This window comes from Octopus sinensis, linkage group LG18, assembly GCF_006345805.1.
Source record: "Octopus sinensis linkage group LG18, ASM634580v1, whole genome shotgun sequence".
NCBI lineage: Eukaryota > Metazoa > Mollusca > Cephalopoda > Octopoda > Octopodidae > Octopus > Octopus sinensis.
Window position 1 is genome coordinate 14,580,552 of NC_043014.1, and position 20,175 is coordinate 14,600,726.

Sequence of the window (20,175 nt, forward strand, 5' to 3'; positions counted from 1 at the left end):
GCTAAATGATGATGATGATGATGATTTAACATCCATCTTCCATACATGCATGAGTAGCATGGTTCACAGGAGCTGGCCAAATAGAAAACTACCCTAGGCTACTGTGTCTCTTTTGCCCTTCCTAACACCAACCACTCTGCTGAGCAGACTCAGTGCTTTCTATGCGGCACCAGTATAGGCGAGGGCAGTTTTGGCATGATTTTTACAGCTGGATCCCTTTCCAAATGCCAACCATGTTGCAGTGTGGATTGGATGCTTTTTATGTGGCACCAGCACTTGCAGGGTCATGAATGACCATGGGATTGCACCTAGAAAGTTCCCTTCTGAGGCACAAGTCTGGGCAAGTTTGTTTCTGGAAGACCAGCAGTCACCCTTGCATACCAGACTACTTCTCCATGCTTCCAATGTTGTCCAGGGGAAAGGCAAAGGCCAATATAGTTTGGCACCAGTGACATTGCAACTCACTTACAACTGACTGAACTGGAGCAACATGAAATAAAATGTCTTGCTCAAGTACACAACATACAACCCAGTATAGGATTTGAACTCACAACCTTATGATTGTAATCCTGATGCTTGAAATCATGGAGCCCTGCATCTTCACACACATACCCACACATGGATACATCAATGTATGTGACAGGGGGAGAAAGAGAGTGAGGAGATAGAGAGAAAGAGCAAAAGAGTGAAAGAGAGAGAGATGAAAGTTACCTTATTGAACATATCCTGACAATAGATGTAAACCGAGTTGACAATTTATGCCGACCAAGTGAGGTTCCAGCATTCATGCTAGCCACGATCTGAACACTTTCAAGTCCGACCCACTCCAGGCTGGAGTTATAGAATCCTCCAAATGTGAATATCTGAAAATACAAGATTATGCTGACATTAGGGCAGTAAACAAGGCAACATGGACTCACAGAGAATTAGCTGACAATGGTGAGAATTAGTGAGCAAGGACTCGAGTAAGTCCTTGGTGCTTGCTCTCTAAAGCATCCTTAACATGATGGATATCCATCCAGCCATGTTTCCCATCCACTATTCCTGAGAAGGTTGTTGGAGTAGAGTGCTCTGGCACCACTTCCACAGGGTCCTTGGTCCCCACCCCCAAAATTTAAGGCCTTTGCCTATAGTAGAAAGAATTATTGTTATTAACATTAACAAGGCAGTGAGCTGGTAGAATTGTTACCATGCTGAACAAAAATGTTCATGTAATTCTTGTCAGAAACAAGAATATTATTTTACCAAAGTTTCCCATTGATCAAATCGATAATTCTTCAGGATTTAGTCAGAGTGAAATTTCTCAAGATAAATGGACTTAGTAGAATAGACAAATAGACAATTACAAACTTCTGTGACCAAATTCTTATCACATACATATGCATATTTGTAAATTGTTAAAAAAATAAATAAATAAAATAAAAATTTAAAAAAAACAAATTCTTTCCATTCTACATCATTTGCACTAAGAGCTTCTTTGAATTTGGAATTTTCCTTCATCTCTTTTATCATTTTTCTCTTCATTTATCTTTTGTTTCAGTCATTGGTGTGTGGCCATGCTGGGGCACCACTTTGAAGGGTTTAGTCAAACAAATCAACCCCAGGACTTATTTTGTTTCAAGTCTGGGACTTACTCTGCTGGACTTTTTTTCAAGAGGAACATAAATGAATCATCAATGATTGTCAAGTGGTGGTAGTGGTGCAGCTTGCACACTTCTATAGATTACACACCTCTCAACTGCTAGTAGCTGATGTACCAACTTTCTACATTAATAACTTTCCAACCCATGCCAGCATGGAACATAGACATTAAGCGAGATGTTAAAAGAAAGCTTTCAATTAATATATGTATATAAAGTAAATACACGTAATTCAAAAACATGTTTGTGTAACTTATTTTGTAATAAAAAAACAGGTACAAATTGTAAACAATGAAAGTTCAATTTGGTCATTCATTTGACAGAGGTAGCAGAGAGATAATCCGATGATAAATCTGACCTTGGATCTTGAAAGTTTGCATGAATCCTGGCTCAGTGAAATCTCTTGTGACTCCAAATGATGTCATTTGTAGTGCAGCATTGTATTGTCTAATTTTGTTTTGGAAGTGCTTGGAATCTTGGTCAGTTGATGACAACAGTTTCTTCAAAGGCTCTGGAAGTTGGGGGATTGTAGGGAGTTTAACTTTCCACCGCTGCAGCACAGTGCAGGTATCTCTCCAGGCCACATCCTTGCTTTACAATGTATGCACTCAGTTGTCATTGCACCAATGGAAACTCTAGCTCTGGGTTCAGATCCACTGCATGTCACCTTGGGCAAGTATCTTCTAATTTAGCCTTAGGCCAACCAAAGCCTTGTGAGTGGATTTGGTAGATGGAAACTGAAAGAAGCCTGTCATATATATATATATATATATATGTATGTTTGCCTGTTTTTCCCTCTACCATTACTTAACAACCAATCTTGGTGTGTTTACGTACCTGTAGCTTAGCAGTTTGGCAAAAGAGACCGATAGAATAAGTACTAGGCTTACAAAGAATAAGTCCAGGGATCGATTTCTTCAACTAAAAGGTGGTGTACCAGCATGGCCACAGTCAAAATGACTGAAACAAGTAAAAGATTATGGATGTGTGGTAAGAAGTTAGCTTCCCAACTACATGGTTCCGGGTTCAGTCTCACTGTGTGGCACCTTCGGCAAGAACCTTCTAATACAGCCTCAGGCCAACCAAAACATGTGAGTGGATTTGGTAGACGGAAACTGAAAGAAGCCTGCGGTGTGTGTGTGTGCATGTATTTGTGTTGGTGTTTGTCCCCCACTGCCATTTGACAGCCAGTGATGGTTTGTTTATGTCTCTGTAACTAAGTGTTTGGCAAAAGAGACCATGTTTAAATGATAAGGAGAAGGGTTGACTTGTTCAACTAAAACATTTCTTCAAGGCAGTGCCCCAGCATGGCCACAGGCAAATGACCGAAGCAATTAAAAAGAAAAGAAGATATGTGTGTGTGTGTGTGTGTGTGTGTTCATAATTGTGTTCTTTTTAAAAAAAAATCCCTATAATCTTAATCTTCTACTCATCTGTTATCTTAAATAACTGACCAATTTTTAATCTTGTTTCACCAACACCTGCTGGCATATATATGACTTATTCCACCAAACTGCCAGACAATCCTAAAAATCTGCCTACTGATAGAATGGACAGTTTTGACATATTCCAATGATATATATGGCATAATCATCATCATCATCATCACCATTTTAGAATCAGTCTGGACATCTTAAACAGACACTTTCCATCAAATTCCATATCTAGTTCATTTGCTTTTAATTTCTTCATGAGGTGTATGCATGGCTATGTGGTTAAGAAGCTTGCTGGTTTCAGGTTCAGTCCCACTGTGTGGTACCTTGCACAAAAATGTCTTCTATTATAACTCCAGACCAACATATGTCTTGTGAGTGAATTTGGTAGACAGAAACTGTGTGGAAAAGTGTCATGTGTGTGTGTGTGTGTGTATCCAAAGAGCATTTGAGGCACATAATACTTCATGAGTACAAAAAAGGAAACTCTGTAGCCGAAGCGACTCGAAACATACACTCAGTTTATGGGAAACGATGCTTGAATGAAAGAACTTGCAGAAGATGCTTTGCAAAATTCAGGAGTGGAGATTTCAGCCTTGAAGATGAAGATCGAACAGAACGTCCAGCTGAGTTTGATAAGCTCCTTGAGGCATTACTTGACGAAAATTCTGCATTATCAGTTGAAGAATTGGCAATAAAGCTTAGTTCAAACCATACATCTATTCATCGTCATCTTCAACAACTTGGAAACATTCCTAAACTTGGAAAATGGGTGCCTCGTGAATTGTCCGAAAGCAACCGCAAATCCCAAGTTGACATCTGCTCTTCTCTCCATTCTCGCGAACTCATTTCACCCTTTTTGGATGGACTTGTGACTGGTGATGAAAATTGTATCTTCTATTGAAATGTTAAACAGGTGCAGGAGTGGCTGTGGGGTAAATAGCTTGCTTCTCAACCATATGGTTCTGGGTTCAGTCCCGCTGCGTGGCACCTTGGGCAAGTGTCTTCTACTATAGCCTTGGGCCGACCAAAGCCTTGTGAGTGAATTTGGTTGACGGAAACTGAAAGAAGCCCGTCACATATATATATATATATATATATATATATATATATATATATATATATATGTGTGTGTGTGTGTTGTGTGTGTGTGTATGTATGTGTGTGTATATGTTTGTGTGTCTGTATTTTTACCCTCAACATCACTTGACAATTGATGCTGGTGTATTTATGTCCCCGTAATTTAGCAGTTCGGCAAAAGAGACCGATAGAATAAGTACTAGGTTTACAAAGAATAAATCCTAGGGTCGATTAGTTCGACTAAAGGTGGTGCTCCAGCATGGCCACAGTCAGATGACTAAAACAAGTAATAGAGTAAAAGAGGCATAAACGGCTTGGTAAAAGGGAAAAAGCTCAACCACAACTAAGAAGGGAACTTCATAGGAAAAAGGTTCTTCTCTCTATCTGGTGGGATTGCAAAGGAGTAATTCACTTTGAGTTGTTACCATCTAATGCAGCAATCAATGCTCAAGTCTACTGTCAGCAATTAGAGCATTTGAACCAAGCTTTGAAGGAAAAAAGAGTTGCTTTAGTGAATCGAAAAGGAGTGATGTTTCTTCAGGACAATGCATGATCCCACACTGCAAAGATCACATCACTGAAGATCGAAGAGCTTGGTTGGGAAAAATTTCCTCATCCACTTATTCTCCCGACCTTGCTCCTTCAGATTACCATTTGTTTCATAGTTTACAGAATCATTTGGGGGACATAACTTTCGCAAGCCAGGAGGAGGCCAAAACTGACATTTCAGAGTTCTTCGCTTTGAAACCAAATGAGTTTTACATTGATGGGCTTAAAAAACTTGTATATAGATGGAAGGAAGTCATAGATAATGAGGGAAAGTACATTGATGATTAAATTTCAATTAAATATAACATCTGATCACTTGTTTTCTTTATTCAAAATTCGGACAGAACTTATGGGATGACCTGATATATATAAATATATATGCATATGTATGTGCATGTATGCACACATGTTTATTTGTGTTTGTTCCTATCACTTGACAACTGGTGTTGGTTTATTTACATCTCTATAACTTAGTAAATTCAGCAAAAGAGACTGACAGAATAAGCACCACAGTTCCCCACCCCATAAAAAAAAAAACAGAAAGAAGTACTGTGGTTGATTTGTTTGACTAAAACCCTATGAAGCAGCACTCCAGCATGGCCACAGTTCAATGACTGAAACAAATAAAAACAAGATCAGAGATACTCAATAAGAGCTAACCGAGGGCTAAACAGCCCACCACGACCACCACCATCCCTGACTGAGAAATTCTTAACATACTGTTTGATATTTTCTTCTCTGTGTTATATTTTCTATTACTCTGTGCCACAATATCTAGCTACTTTCATATGTAATGCTTCATATAATCAACTGGTTGAGATGTGAGCACAGTCAATGCTTCATATACTTGACACACACACACACACCATTCTGGATACTGAGATAATTATTAATCCTATTTGCTGCTTCCTCTTCCTTCTACTCCAGCAGCAGCAGCAGGTAGTGAGGCTAAGATTAATACACGCTAGTGGTAACATATCTAATATAACATAGCACATACAAAGAAAAAAAATTACCTAATATAATATACATGAAGAGGAGGAAAAATGATAGTATTTAACTAGAATAATTTTTCAATCTTCTGGCAACTATGGGAGATAAATCTGAGCATGTTTCAAGTCATATTTTCACCTCATCAGCAAAGCATATATTTTTGCTTTCGTTGCTGAATTAGCAAAGAATGAATCACTAATTAAATGATTAAGTGTAAAGATTAAGGCGGCGAGCTGGCAGAAACGTTAGCACACCGGGCGAAATGCTTAGCCGTATTGCGTCTGTCGTTGCGTTCTGAGTTCAAATTACACCGAGGTTGACTTTGCCTTTCATCCTTTCGGGGTCGATAAATTAAGTACCAGTTATGCACTGGGGTCGATGTAACCGACTTAATCCGTTTGTCTGTCCTTGTTTGTCCCCTCTATGTTTAGCCCCTTGTGGGCAATAAAGAAACAGATTAAGTGTAAAGATATGTTGAGCAGGACAGGGAAAAAATACAATTGTTTAGAAGTTAAGGAATTTAGAGATGACATCTGCATGGAAAGTAATGCAGCATTAATCAAAGTAACTGTAAATATGCATCGAAGGAAAAAAATTCAAACAACACAGACAGCTTGCTTTGCAACCATGCTGTTTGGGGCTCTGTGCCACTGCTCTTCACCTTGGGTAAGTAGCTGCCACTATTGTCGTGGGCTGTCCAAAGCACTGTGAGTGAATTTGGTAGACTAAAACTGTGTGGAAGCTCATCATGTATAAATATATATATATTTTTTTTTTTCGTGACCGACCAGGCAATCAGATGTTGCTACACATTGCTGGTCACAATGCACTTCGCATTGTTTTAGCTTTCAAATGACACCACCCCGCTGGCTAAGCGGGAAGGCCAACAGAAGAAAGAGTGAGAGAAAGTTGTGGCGGAAGCATACAGCAGGGGTCACCACCACCCCCTGCCGGAGCCTTGTGGAGGTTTAGGTGTTTTCGCTCAATAAACACTCACAATGCCCGGTCTGGGAATCAAAACCGCGATCCTACGACCGTGAGTCCGCTGCCCTAACCACTGGGCCATTGCGCCTCCACACACACACACACACACACATATATATATATATATATATATATACATATATATTAGATGGTACATGAAGCACCAACTTGCTAGAAAGTTGAAGTAACCCCCACCCCCAACTAATATAATTATGAGCTTATTGTTTCCCATGCTTGAGAAGAAAACCCATCAAGCTGAGCAAAATCACTGTGGTGACAGATACCGGTGTCACATAAATTGGCACCCGTGCCAGTGGCAAGTAAATGTACTCTGATGTCACGCAAATGGCACACATGCTGGTGGTACATAAAAGCATCCATTACACTCATGGAGTGGCTGGCATTAGGAAGGGCATCCAGCTGTAGAAAACCATGCCAAACCAGAGTGGAGTCTGGTGCAGCCTTCCAGCATGCTAGCCCAGTCAAACCAGAGAAACCATGCCAAAGCAGATGAAAGAATTTGCTGCAGACCTCTCGCTTGCCAGCTCCTGTCAAACTGCCAAACCCATGCTAGCATGATAATTGAACATCAAGAGATAATGATGAAGATGATGATAATTAATACACACACACACTACCTGTGCTAGTGGCACATAAAAAGCACCATCCAAACATGGCCGATGCCAGTGTCACCCTGATTGGCTTCTGTGCCGGTGGCACGTAAAACGTATCAACTGATCGTGGCCTTTGCCAGCCTCCCCCGGCATCTGTGCCAGTGGCATGTAAAAAGCACCCACTACACTCACAGAATGGTTGGCGTTAGGAAGGGCATCCGGCTGTAGAAACTCTGCCAGATCAGACTGGAGCCTGATGCAGCCTCCTAGCTTTCCAGACCCCGGTCGAACTGTCCAACCCATGCTAGCATGGAGAACGGATGTTAAACGATGATAACACTGTAGTAGAGCAAATAAAAAAAACAATAGAATAAGAACCAGTTTTGAAAAAAAAAATAAAACAAAACAAAAAACAAGTACTGGGGTCAATTTGTTTGACTAAAACCCTTCAAGGCACTGCTCCAGCATGACCAGAGGTCAATGACTAAGAATAATTAAAAGACAAAGGTCAATCATATTATTTCTATTCTAACAGCAAGTATGGGAGATAACTCTGACAGGCAGTGATGAACTGCTCACTAAGTCTGCTTACAGAGTAAGAACGTTTGTTGGTTTCGTCAATAGAATTATTGGAAGATTAAATAATACAAGACACAATGAATGGAAAAAAATATATCTAAAAGAGAAATTGACAACTGTTCTTGTAATATGTATATTTACGCTGTCTAGATTTTTTCCTTGCTCAATTGGTTTATTAATATAATTACACTGCGAGAGAAAGTGAGAGATAAAGAGGGAGAGAGAGAAGGGAGGGAGATAGAATGAGAGGTGAAATGACTGAGAAAATGGAAAGAGGGGAATATGCAGAGAGGACGAGAAGTGGTATGAGGCAGAAATTGGAGAAGGGAAATAAGGAGAGCAAGAAAACAACCAGATTGGAAGAATGAATGAGAGAGAGACTGCTTCTTTGTTTTTTTCTCTAAAATAACATTATTTTCTCATTAAAATATATTTGGTTGTCTAAATCATAAAGAGGTTTTATTTGGATGAATTTCATTCTCATTCAAATACCGCTTTTTAGCTTTGGCACAAAGCCAGTAACTTTGAAGGGATGAAGGCAAATCAATTACATTGAACCCAATACATGACTGGTACATTATTTAATCAACCCTGAAAGGTCAAAAGGCAAAACTGACTTTGGCAAGATTTGAACCCAAGACATGAAGAGCTGGAAGAAACAAGCAAAGAATTCTGTCTGAAGAGCTAACGATTCTGCCAGCATGCTACCTTATTATTATTATTATTATTAATGATGCTGCTGCTGCTGCTGATGATTATAATAATAATAATAATAACAGTCAAGATGAAGAGCGAGTTTGATTGTAAGATATTTTATTAGTTGAGTGATGTTTCAACAGTATGTCTGTCTTTGTCAAGTTCAAAATAAGAAGTGATAAAAATACGAAATTATAGAAATTTAAACATAAAGTATGAACGAGAGCAACCAGTGTCCACACATTGATGGAATGACATCATCAGTTTTTAAGTTACAATTTTATAACAGGCGAAAAGAAAAAGACAGAAAAAAGAAGACGATAGAAAAAAAAAAGGAAAGAAAAAGAGAGAAAGAAGAATATTTAATCAAATAGTTTTGTATAAATTTGATGATATTCTCCTATCATCTTATTCAATCCTCCAGGAGTGATGCTAATAACCCACAAACATATTTCTCCTCACACATTCTGAGAAGTGAAAGTGAAGCAGATTCAGAATATTTTCTGAGAATATGCACTTTCAAGTCTTCTTCAAAATTGCAGCCGCTTGAAACGAAATGTTCAAGTTCTGTCGAACTACTGTTATTGTGCCTGACGCCGAATCTGTACCCATTAAACCTTTTGTTTAATTGTTCTCTTGCATAACCAACATAAATTAAGTTGTGTTTTGTGCATTCTGCAGCATACACCAAATGGGAATCTTTACATGTTCCACCTTCTGTATAAATCAAAACATTTCTGTTATGATTTCTGATGGAATTCACTTCACTCATGTTGTTGCACAAAGAACAGGGCTTACCTCTCTTGTGGCTGTTCGTTAAGGTACATTGTGCAGATACTCCAATGTTTGTTTTTTTGGAGTCAGATATTACTTATTTTTTTATATGTACTTTGCTTCTAGCCCTGTTTTTTCTTGTGCATGTGCATATATTGACATGTGTATGAACTTTTTTGTGCACGTGTGTGTGTGTCTGCGGGCATGTATGTCGGCATGTATACATTTTTTAGCAAATGTGTGGATGAGCATGTGTGTGTTTCAAATGAGGGTTGATGAGTATATACTTATAAGCACATGCACATGGGTGTGCGGGTACGTATGTGAAGGTATGGGCATGCATGCTTACGCGAATACTATAAACATTTTCGCTCCCTTACCATTACTCCCTCCCCTCACTTAGCGGTCATTTTAAATAGCTCTTTTGTCTTAATAATGGTCAATCACACAGTAATTTCCCTTTGTTTAGCGGTCATTTTTCATAGCATTTTTTCCGATGGCCGGATAACTGAAGAGATGGCGGCGTGGGTTTCTGTCCTGACATCCGAAACTCGAAATTTTATCATGGCTACCGAATAATTGGCACATATTATACTTACAGATAAATACTTCTATTTACATAATATCAAGGTCTCTTTCATTCTTTTGTTGTCTTACCATTTCTATCAATATATATATATATATATATATATATATTATATATATATATATATATATATATATATATATATATATATGTAAATATATATATACACATACATACATATATAGACAGACAGACAGACAGATAGATAGATAGATACCTATATATTTATATATATATGTATATATATATAGGGTATGGTGTTACTTTTATAATGTTTCAAAACTCATTAACTCTTCTCAATGCCAGATAAAACAATTCTCCTCTTTCCCGCATCCTTCTTAATAACCACAGACTTATTGAATAAACCATTTCTTTCACATCTTTCAATATATTCTAATCTATTTAATAACTTTTTTCCTTCAATATTCTCAACTCTTCTTGAAGCCATATAATCTATAACCTAGGTTGATTAGCTTGCCATTCCATTCGTCTTCTCCTCAATTTAGAATTACACTCTTTCTTTACAAATCATAACGATTATCATTGATGTTATCGTTGCAGCAAATTAGCTCAAGATTAACCATGATTAACCATGACATATGACCAAAGGCATTCCAACCATAATCGTCCTGTCTTTAGGTAGCCTCTTCTTTTAAGACAAGCAGGATCTTAACATTTTTGATTTGCGGGATATCAAGTTGCTCTTTCTATCAGGTTGATTAACCACAGCGACTTCCTTTGATGTTTCTCCTATTAAAATTATTAAAGTGGTGGGAAGTTGTAAATAAGGGAAAACCAGGAAGACAAGGGAGAAATTACTGAATGATAATCTCAAAGCATTGGACCTTATGAAGGAAATGATGGAGGACTGGGTTATGTGGTGCATTGCTGTACTTGAGGAGACCTGCCCACCACAACAGAATCGAGATCCTAAAACCAAGGTGCCACATTAAAACATTGGTGTAGGTGCTGGTGCCACATAAAATGCACTGGTGCTAGTGTCATGTAAAAAGCACCCGCTATAGTCTGTGGAATGGCTGGCATTAGGAAGGGCATCGAACCGTAGAAACCAAGTCAAAAATGACTATGGAACCTGGTGTGGACCCTGGCTTTGCGGGTTCCTGTCAAGCTGTCCAGCCACGGAAAATTGATATTAGATGTTGATGATGATGATCATCATCATTATTATTCCCTCAAAACTGGCACTCTGTCAGTTATAATGATCCGATCAACTGAACAGCCAGCTCGTTAAGTTAATGTGCATGTAGCTGAACACTCCACAGACACATGTACCCTTAATGTGGTTCTCATGGAGATTCAGCATGACACAGAATGTGACAAGGCTGGCCCTTTGAATTACAGGTACTACTCAATTTTACCAACTGAGGGGACTGGAGCAATGTGAAATAAAGTGTCTTGCTCAAGAGTACAATGTGTTGCTAGGAATTGAACTCACGACTTTATGATGATAAGCTGAATACCCTAACCACTAAGCCATACGATACCATTCCCTTAAAACTATTACATGCTTTATTAGTTAACAGGGACGTTGTCTTGATGCTTGGTTACAAGTCTCCACAAATCTCAAGAACCTTTCTAAAAGATGCAGGAGTGGCTGTGTGGTAAGTAGGCGCAGGAATGGTCGAGTGATAAGTAGCTTGCTTACCAACCACATGGTTCTGGGTTCAGTCCCACTGCATGGCACCTTGGGCAAGTGTCTTCTACTATAGCCTCGGGCCGACCAAAGCCTCGTGAGTGGATTTAGTAGATAGAAACTGAAAGAAGCTCGTCATGTATATGTATATATATATATGTATGTGTGTGTTTATGTGTTTGTGTTTGTTCTCCCAACATCGCTTGACAACCGATGGTGGTGTGTTTACGTCCTCGTAATTTAGCGGTTCAGCAAAAGAGACCGATAGAATAAGTACTATGCTTCCAAAGAATAAGTCCTGCGGACGATTTGCTCGACTAAAGGCGGTGCTCCAGCATGGTCACTGAAGACTTTTCTACAAGTCAGTAATGCAAGTAATGCAATTCCAATATCGTTCAGCCTTTTAGGTAGCAGTTTTGGTATTGTGCCGAGTGAACCAATTACTACAAGAATAATTGTCATCTTATTTCTTTATTGCCTACAAGGGGCTAAATATAGAGGGGAGAAACAAGGACAGAGAAAGGGACTAAGTCGATTACATCAACCCCAGTGCGTAACTGGTACTTAATTTATTGACCCCGAAAGGATGAAAGGCAAAGTTGACGTCGGTGGAATTTGAACTCAGAACGTAACGGCAGACGAAATACCTCTAAGCATTTCGCCTGGCATGCTAACGCTTCTGCCAGCTCACCTTGTCATCTTAGTCTTCCACAATCGCTTCATCTCTCTGGATAGATCATGATGGTTCTTTGGTACTTTGGCATCCACTCTATTTATAATAATAATAATTCTTTCTACAACAGGTACATGGTCTGGAATCATAGATGACAGTCGATCACATTGGTGTCCTTTGTTCCTAATCTTTCATGAAAATGTATCTGATTATAGGGAAATATTTACTTGGAATCAGGTAAAGGTTGGTGACAGGAAAGGCATCTGGCTGTAGAAAATCTGCCTCAACAGAATTTTACCTGACACAGGTGAGCATGAAAAAGTGGATTTAAAAAGGGTGATGTTGATGATGATGATGATAATAATAATAATAAACGCCACCCTTTTCAAGCCTAGCCAGGCTCATGGGCCCGGTTTCCCGGTTTCTGTGGCGTATGTGTTCCTCCCAACTGGACGGGATGCCAGTCCATCACAGCGTTACTCAAGAAACAGGAAGAGAAAGTGAGAGAAAGTTGTGGCGAAAGAGTACAAGAGGGGTCACCACCACCCTCCGCTGGAGCCTCGTGGAGCTTTTAGGTGTTTTTGCTCAATAAACACACACAAAGCCCGGTCTGGTGATCGAAACCGCGATCCTCCGACCATGAGTCCGCTGCCCTAACCACTGGGCCGATGATAATAATAATTTACAAAAAATTTTAAATTACAAAATGACAAACAAAAAAAATCATATACACTAGTGTAGTAATTACAATTCGTAGCTGAAATTACTGACCTGTCTCAGGAAAGCAATTAACTGGCAAGTTTGCCATTTGTCATGTCGTGGGAGGTTGATACCCTTCAGGTACAAGATGAGCCGCTCGCCTTCTTTAGGCCTGTATCTCCGTCCGGTATTGGTGCTAACAATTAGACACATCTGATCGAGCTTCTGCAAAATGTGCAAAGGTGTGGTTTGTGCATTGCAGTGCACTGTTGCAACACTGACTGATCGCAGCTGCTCAAAGCAATGGTGTAGTAACAGACTGCAAAAGAGGAACAGGTAAGAAAATAAAGATAACAACAGAAAAAGAAAAGCAATAATGAAGTGCATAGATATTGTATTAACATTTGAAAGAAGAGTTAATGCAATATTAAACAAATTTTAGATCAGTTCAAACATATCTGGGACACATTTGAATCTGTAAAGGTTTTTCACTGTGGTTTGCCATACTCTTTTACTCTTTTACTTGTTTCAATCATTTGACTGTGGCCATGCTGGAGCATTGCCTTTAGTCGAGCAAATCGACCCCAGGACTTATTCTTTGTAAGCCTAGTACTTATTTTATTGGTTTCTTTACCGAACCGCTAAGTTACGGGGACGTAAACACAGCAGCATTGGTTGTCAAGCGATGTTGAAGGTACAAACACAGACACACAAACATATACATACACACATATATATATATATATATGCATATATACAATGGGCTTCTTTCAGTTTCCGTCTACCAAATCCACTCATATGGCTTTGGTCAGACCGAGGCTATAGTAGAAGACACTTGCCCAAGGTGCCACGCGGTGGGACTGAACCTGGAACCATGTGGTTGGTAAGTAAGCTACTTACCACACAGCCAGAAAGAAAATTCTTATTTATTGCATATGGCAGTATGCATAAAAAGCCATAGGCTCATTGAAATATCACTGAAGAATTGGTATCCATGTAGAATTTCAAGAACATGTTGAAGGAGATTAAATGTCAAAGTGATACGTGTTGCCGTTTTCTTTTTATAGCACCACTACCAATACTTTTTGATCAGATCTCAGAGACCCAAAAATCTTACATTTCTTAGGCAGAGTACAGTCAATTCGATTAACTAGAGGACATAATTATTATTTCTTTTTTTACTTTAGCCCAAGCATTCATAATGTTGGTTACCCATTTTCTGAGGTATATAAGCAACTGAAATTACAATATTCCTCTGAACAGGATGCTGATCCATTGCAGAGTCTAAGGGCAGCAATCTTAAGGAAAGGGAACAAGTTGATTACAAAAACCCCAGTACATGACAGATATTTTAATTTTATCGTCTCCAGACTGGACGACTAAAAACCTACATACTATCTTTAGTAGAAATGATCATTATTATTACCATTAATTAGGCAACAAGCTGGCAGAATCATTAGCATGCCGGGCAAAATGCTTAGCAATGTTTTATCTGTCACTATGTTCTGAGTTCAAATTCCACCAAAGGCAGCTTTGCCCTTTGTCCTTCTGGGGTTGATAAAATAGATACCAGTTGAACACTGGGGTTGATTTGGATTCCAAGCAGTTCAAATCCAGATGTTCATCTCTTTGTTGGAAACAACGTTTAGGGAAAGTAGCTTAGCTTAGTGCATGTGGTAGGTGCGTGAATACATATGAGAGAGAGAGAGAATATTTGTGTGCATATACATGAGTGTGTTATCACAAAATGGGCAGCAATCTTAAGGAAAGGGAGCAAGTTGATTACATAAACACAGTACATGACAGATATTTTAATTTTATTGTCTCCAGAGGGATGAAAGGCAAAATTAACCTTCTTGAGATTTGAACTTAAAATGTAAAGAGCTAAAAGAAATACCTCTAAGCATTTAGTCTGATGTGCTATTCAGATCAGTGGTGTTAGGGGGACAAACACAAACACACACACAAACACACATATATATATATATACATATATATGATGGGCTTCTTTCAGTCTCCGTCTACCAAATCCACTCGCAAGGCTTTGGTTGGCCTGAGGCTGTAGTAGAAGACACTTACCCAAGGTGCCACGCAGTGGGACTGAATCTGGAACCATGTGGTTGGTAAGCAAGCTACTTACCGCACGGCCACTCCTGCATCTACTTACTACACAGCCACTCCTGCATCTTTTAGAAAGGTTCTTGAGATTTGAGGAGACTTGTTGTAACCAAGCATCAAGACAACATCCCTGCTAACTAATAAAGCACATAATAGTTTTAAGGGAGTGGAGGCATATCAAGGTCCATATGGCCCTTAGTGGTGGTCCATATAAGATTATGTTGTGACAATTTATGTGCAAGAAATTGGTTATTTTTCTATATAATACACAAAATATTTTAACAATTTATACAATTACTAACAATATTTAATTATAAAAATATAACAGGATTTTTTAAACATCAAATGGCTATGAGGATTCACCTTAGTAAAACAGGAATTGAAGGGTGTCTACAGGCGGAAAATGGTTGAGAGCCACTGATTTAGATAAAACCTCCTTACCACAGTATCCTGTTTCAAAAACCCTATTTCAGTACACTTCCATTTTACCATAGATCTCTGGTTCGACAGACCCCTTGTTAGATAATCTTACCTTTTACCACAACCCTCTGGTCCAACAAGGATAAATGGTTGGTAGTGTTTGTCCTGAAGCCACAATGAGAAATAATCGAGGTTTCTTTGCACATGGACTGTCTTGATTATGGGCAGTTGTGAGCCTTGTTCCAAGCTGTTCAAATCCAGATGTTCATCTCTCTGTTGGAAACAACGTTTAGGGAAAATAGCTTAGCTTAGTGCATGTGGTAGGTGTGTGAATAGATATGAGAGAGAGAGGGGGAGAGAGAATATTTGTATGCATATATGATGTTCATTTGAGTGAGGAGATTTATATATAAATGCATGTATTTATATATACACTCCTGCGCCTACTCCATGCAGGAGTGGCTGTGTGGTAAGTAACTTGCTTACCAACCACATGGTTCTGGGTTCAGTCCCACTGCGTGGCACCTTGGGCAAGTGTCTTCTACTATAGCCTCGGGCCGACCAAAGCCTTGTGAGTGGATTTGGTAGACGGAAACTAAAAGAAGCCCGTCGTATATATGTATATATATATGTGTGTTTGTGTGTCTGTGTTTGTTCCCCCAACATCGCTTGACAACCGATGTTGGTGTGTTTACGTCCCCGTAACTTAGCAGTTCAGCAAAAGAGACCGATAGAATAAGTACTAGGTTTACAAAGAATAAGTCCTGGGGGTCGATTTCCTTGACTAAAGGTGGTGCTCCAGCATGGCCGCAGTCAAATGACTGAAACAAGTGAAAGAGTAAAAGAGTATGCATTAATACCCTCAATCAGGCATTTGCCATATTCTGAACGGCTCACTTCCCTGGGCATGGATACATTAAAACTCCGACGTCTGGCAGCTGACTTGGCAGACACCCATAAAATTATTAACCATATTACTAACAATAGCTCTGAGCACCTTTTCAAACTTCACCTGTCTAACACCCGTGGACATGTTTACAAAGTCAGAAAACAGCACAGCTCCCATGACTTTCGAAACCATTTTTTCATGCTAAGAGTTACTGAAGTATGGAACAAACTGCCAGCATCAGTTGTTAGTTGTCAGAACACTGCATCCTTCAAAACTTCCATGATTCTTGAGATTCGCCAACACTACACCTGATTTTCTCCCCTCCATACACATGCAAGCATGTATCTGACTCGTACACTGTTCACTTCCCAGACATTTGTACATTACTGCATATGCTTTATACGCACTTTTGAAAAGTTGTGGTGCACCTGAGCACTGTATAGAATAATTACATTATTATTATTATTATTATTTTATTATGAGTGTGTTATCACAAAATTAGAAAGAGAGAGAAAGAGAGAAAGAGAGAGAGAGGGAGAGAGAAAGAGCGCTGTGAAATGAAATTCTGTGTCACATACTCAAAGGAAAATACTCCTTCTGGACAGAGAGAAGGAGAGAGAAAGAGAAAGTGGGAGCAAAAGGGGCCGGAAAGAAAATTGGCAAATTGACAGAGAAAACAGAAAAACTAAAATAGCATCGTTTGTGTCTGTATGACTTTAAGTACCAGCATATACATAATATATATGTATATATATATATATATATATATATATATATATATATATATATATACATATATACATATATATATATACTAGCAGTATCGCCCGGCGTTGCTCGGGTTTGTAAGGGAAATAACTATAAGCATTTTTAGAGAGTTATAGCCAAAAACTGGAAAAAAATGATGGTAAATTTTTTTTTTAGTTAAAAAGGTCGAGTTGCGTCCCCTAGACAGTCTGTGGTTTGTGTTTCTGATTCTCGACCCCATGTCGAATTTATCGATTTTTTTCAGAACTGGGGGAACTTTTCAAAATTTTCGCTGCGTTAGTTTTGAATTATGACATTGGGCTATGTGTGTGTCAAGTTTCATCAGAATCGGTTGAAAGCCGTGGTCGGAGTGAGGGTACAACCTAACAGACACACAGAAACACACACAGACAAACTGCCGTTTATATATAGAGATATATATATATATATATATATATATATATATCAGTTAGGGGTGTTTAAAACCTCTAAGGGATGGTTAAATCCAAAGGTGCTCCTGGTGATTACCTGCATAGGCACAGTCCTTGGTAAAAGGTATACGGTAGCAGGTAATTCAACAAGTAAACCGTAGTTTAATTATATGGAAGAAGAAAATAGAGGAAGAAGTTGGTCGTTTGCAGTAGTAAGCCATTAATTTGATTAGTTAATAAAGGAAAGTGGTAATAATACCACCACTTTTCTTTATTAATTAATTCAATTAATGGCTTATTTGCGCAAACGACCAACTTCTTCCTGTTATTTTTCTTCCATTTTCTTCTTGCATATATATATATATATATATATATATATATATATATATACATATATATATATGTGTGTATAGTAAAAAATTTAGATTCTGATGAATATGATACTTAAGTTGAGGCACCAGAATTTAGTATGGTATTAGCCATACAATTTAAAATAAGGTGATTAAAATCAAAATAAGCAACAAGGATATCCAGAGGTAATGTAGTACGATCGTTTCATGCGACTCCATTTAATTGAACAATGCACACATTACATCAATTTAAAATGTAGAGCTCTACATTTTAAATTGATGTAATGTTTGCATTGTTCAATTAAATGGAGTCGCATGAAACGATCGTACTACATTACCTCTGGATATCCTTGTTGCTTATTTGTATGGGTCTTCTTGTGTTTGTGTATGAATGCATCACCATCATTATCAGATATATATATATACTAGCAGTATCGCCCGAGTTTGTAAGGGAAATAACTATATAAGCATTTTAAGAGAGTTACTTCCCTTATATAATAGCAAAAAAATGCATTAAAAATGGGGAAAAATGATGGTAAATTTTTTTTTAAATCGTAGACGCACGCTAATACCCAGAAGGGCTCGATATGAATCACGACTATAAGATACCCACTTTTGGTTAAACTGCACCGCAAAATGTGGGAGTAGTTAGGAATCTAAATCGTAGGAGACAGACACACAACTTCACTTTTATATATAAAGATATGTATCTCTGATAATGATGGTGATGCATTCATGCACAAACACAAACACAAGAAGACCCATACTCTACAGCAGAAGTTTTAAGGCCAGTCCTCCTGGCGAAGAGGGTTGGCCTGCACGAGTCCAGTGCCAGTGCCATGTAAAAAGCCCTCATGATGGTACCTTATAAAAAGCACCCAGTACACATAGGTGTATTCATATATGAAACGTTGTAATTTTCAGTGCTGGCTCTAAATTCTATGGAAACTCTGTAGAGATAAACTCAAAATTGAAAACAATGCACTGCCAAAACAAAAGCAAGGCACTGTATTGATTTTATAAACATATAATATATTTGGCAGTATATTATGGTTGTAAAACAAAATATTGCATCCCTAACTGCAATTAATACAAACACACACATATATATTCATTCACAAGGCTTTGGTTGACGTGGGGCAGTTCTACATACTACAAAATATATGGGGGAGGGCAAGGAAAAACAGACTGTCTTAGATGCTGTTTTAGGTCATAAGTACACACCATCAAATGTCACCTGGGTGGATGGGAGTCAGAGGAGTAAGTTAACCAAATCAACCATAAGCAGGGGTGGCTGGGGACCAACTGAAATCTTAAATCCAAATGTTCTTTAATAGCATGTTTCTCACCAGACCATCTTGTAGTGAGTAGGTTTTTAGTCGTCCAGTCTCCTCATCATAGTAAGTATCCAGAATGTGTTGTGAATCTGGTGGAGTTTCTCCAATTACTGAAAACACCTGAATTTGGGAAAGAAAATAATAATAGAATAATAATAATAATGATAATAATAATAATAATAATAATAATGATAATAATAATAATAATAATGATAATGAATTCAAATTTTGCTACAAGAGCAATAATTTTGGGGGAGGGGATGAGTCAATTACATCAACCCCAGTGTTCAACTGGTATCTATTTTATTGACCCCCTAAAGGATGAAGGGCAAAGTCGACCTTGGTGGAACTTGAACTCAGAACATAGTGACAGATAATACACTGCTAAGCATTTTGCCCAGCATGCTAACGATTCTGCCAACTCGCTACCTAATTAATGATAATAATAATAATCCTTTCTAATAAAAGCATAAGCCCTGAAATCTTGGGTGAGTGGCCTGGTTAATTACATTGACCCCAGTGTCTCACTGGTACTTAATTTAGCGACTCTGAAAGGATGAAAGGCAAAGTCGACCCTGGCAGAATTTGAACTCAGAACATAGTGATGGATGAAATGCCGCTAAGCATTTTACCCAGCATGCTAATGATTCTGCCAGCTCACCACCTTAATAATAATAATAATAATACTTTCTACTCTAGGCACAAGGCCTGACATTTTAGTGGGGGGTGGGTAAGTCAATTATGTTGACCCCAGTACTCAACTGGTACTTATTTTACCAACCTCGAAAGGATGAAAGGCAAAGTTGATGTTGGCAGAATTTGAACTCAGAATGAATAGACAAACGAAATGCCTCTAAGCATCTTGTCCAGCATGCTATTGATTTTGCCAGCTGAAGAATAACAACAAAATCATTTTTTCTTATTTGCCA

At 38.4% G+C, this 20,175-nt stretch overlaps 1 protein-coding gene and 1 long non-coding RNA gene across 3 annotated transcripts in view; one reads left to right on the top strand and one right to left on the bottom strand.

The window, feature by feature from the left end:
- Nucleotides 1-20,175, bottom strand: part of LOC115221696 (cytoplasmic dynein 2 heavy chain 1-like) — a 398,382-nt gene that overhangs the window by 119,308 nt on the left and 258,899 nt on the right. For both annotated transcript variants that reach the window (XM_036510740.1, XM_029791902.2), the window contains exons 40-43: nt 19,259-19,366; nt 15,605-15,765; nt 13,027-13,273; nt 712-863 (exon numbers count right to left, since the gene is read on the bottom strand). In XM_036510740.1, the coding sequence (XP_036366633.1) occupies nt 712-863; nt 13,027-13,273; nt 15,605-15,765; nt 19,259-19,366 (668 nt within the window). The remainder of the gene's footprint in view (nt 1-711; nt 864-13,026; nt 13,274-15,604; nt 15,766-19,258; nt 19,367-20,175) is intronic.
- Nucleotides 17,609-20,175, top strand: part of LOC118766886 — a 19,583-nt gene continuing 17,016 nt past the window's right edge. The window contains exon 1 of the long non-coding RNA XR_005002797.1: nt 17,609-17,754. This is a non-coding gene — a long non-coding RNA (uncharacterized LOC118766886). The remainder of the gene's footprint in view (nt 17,755-20,175) is intronic.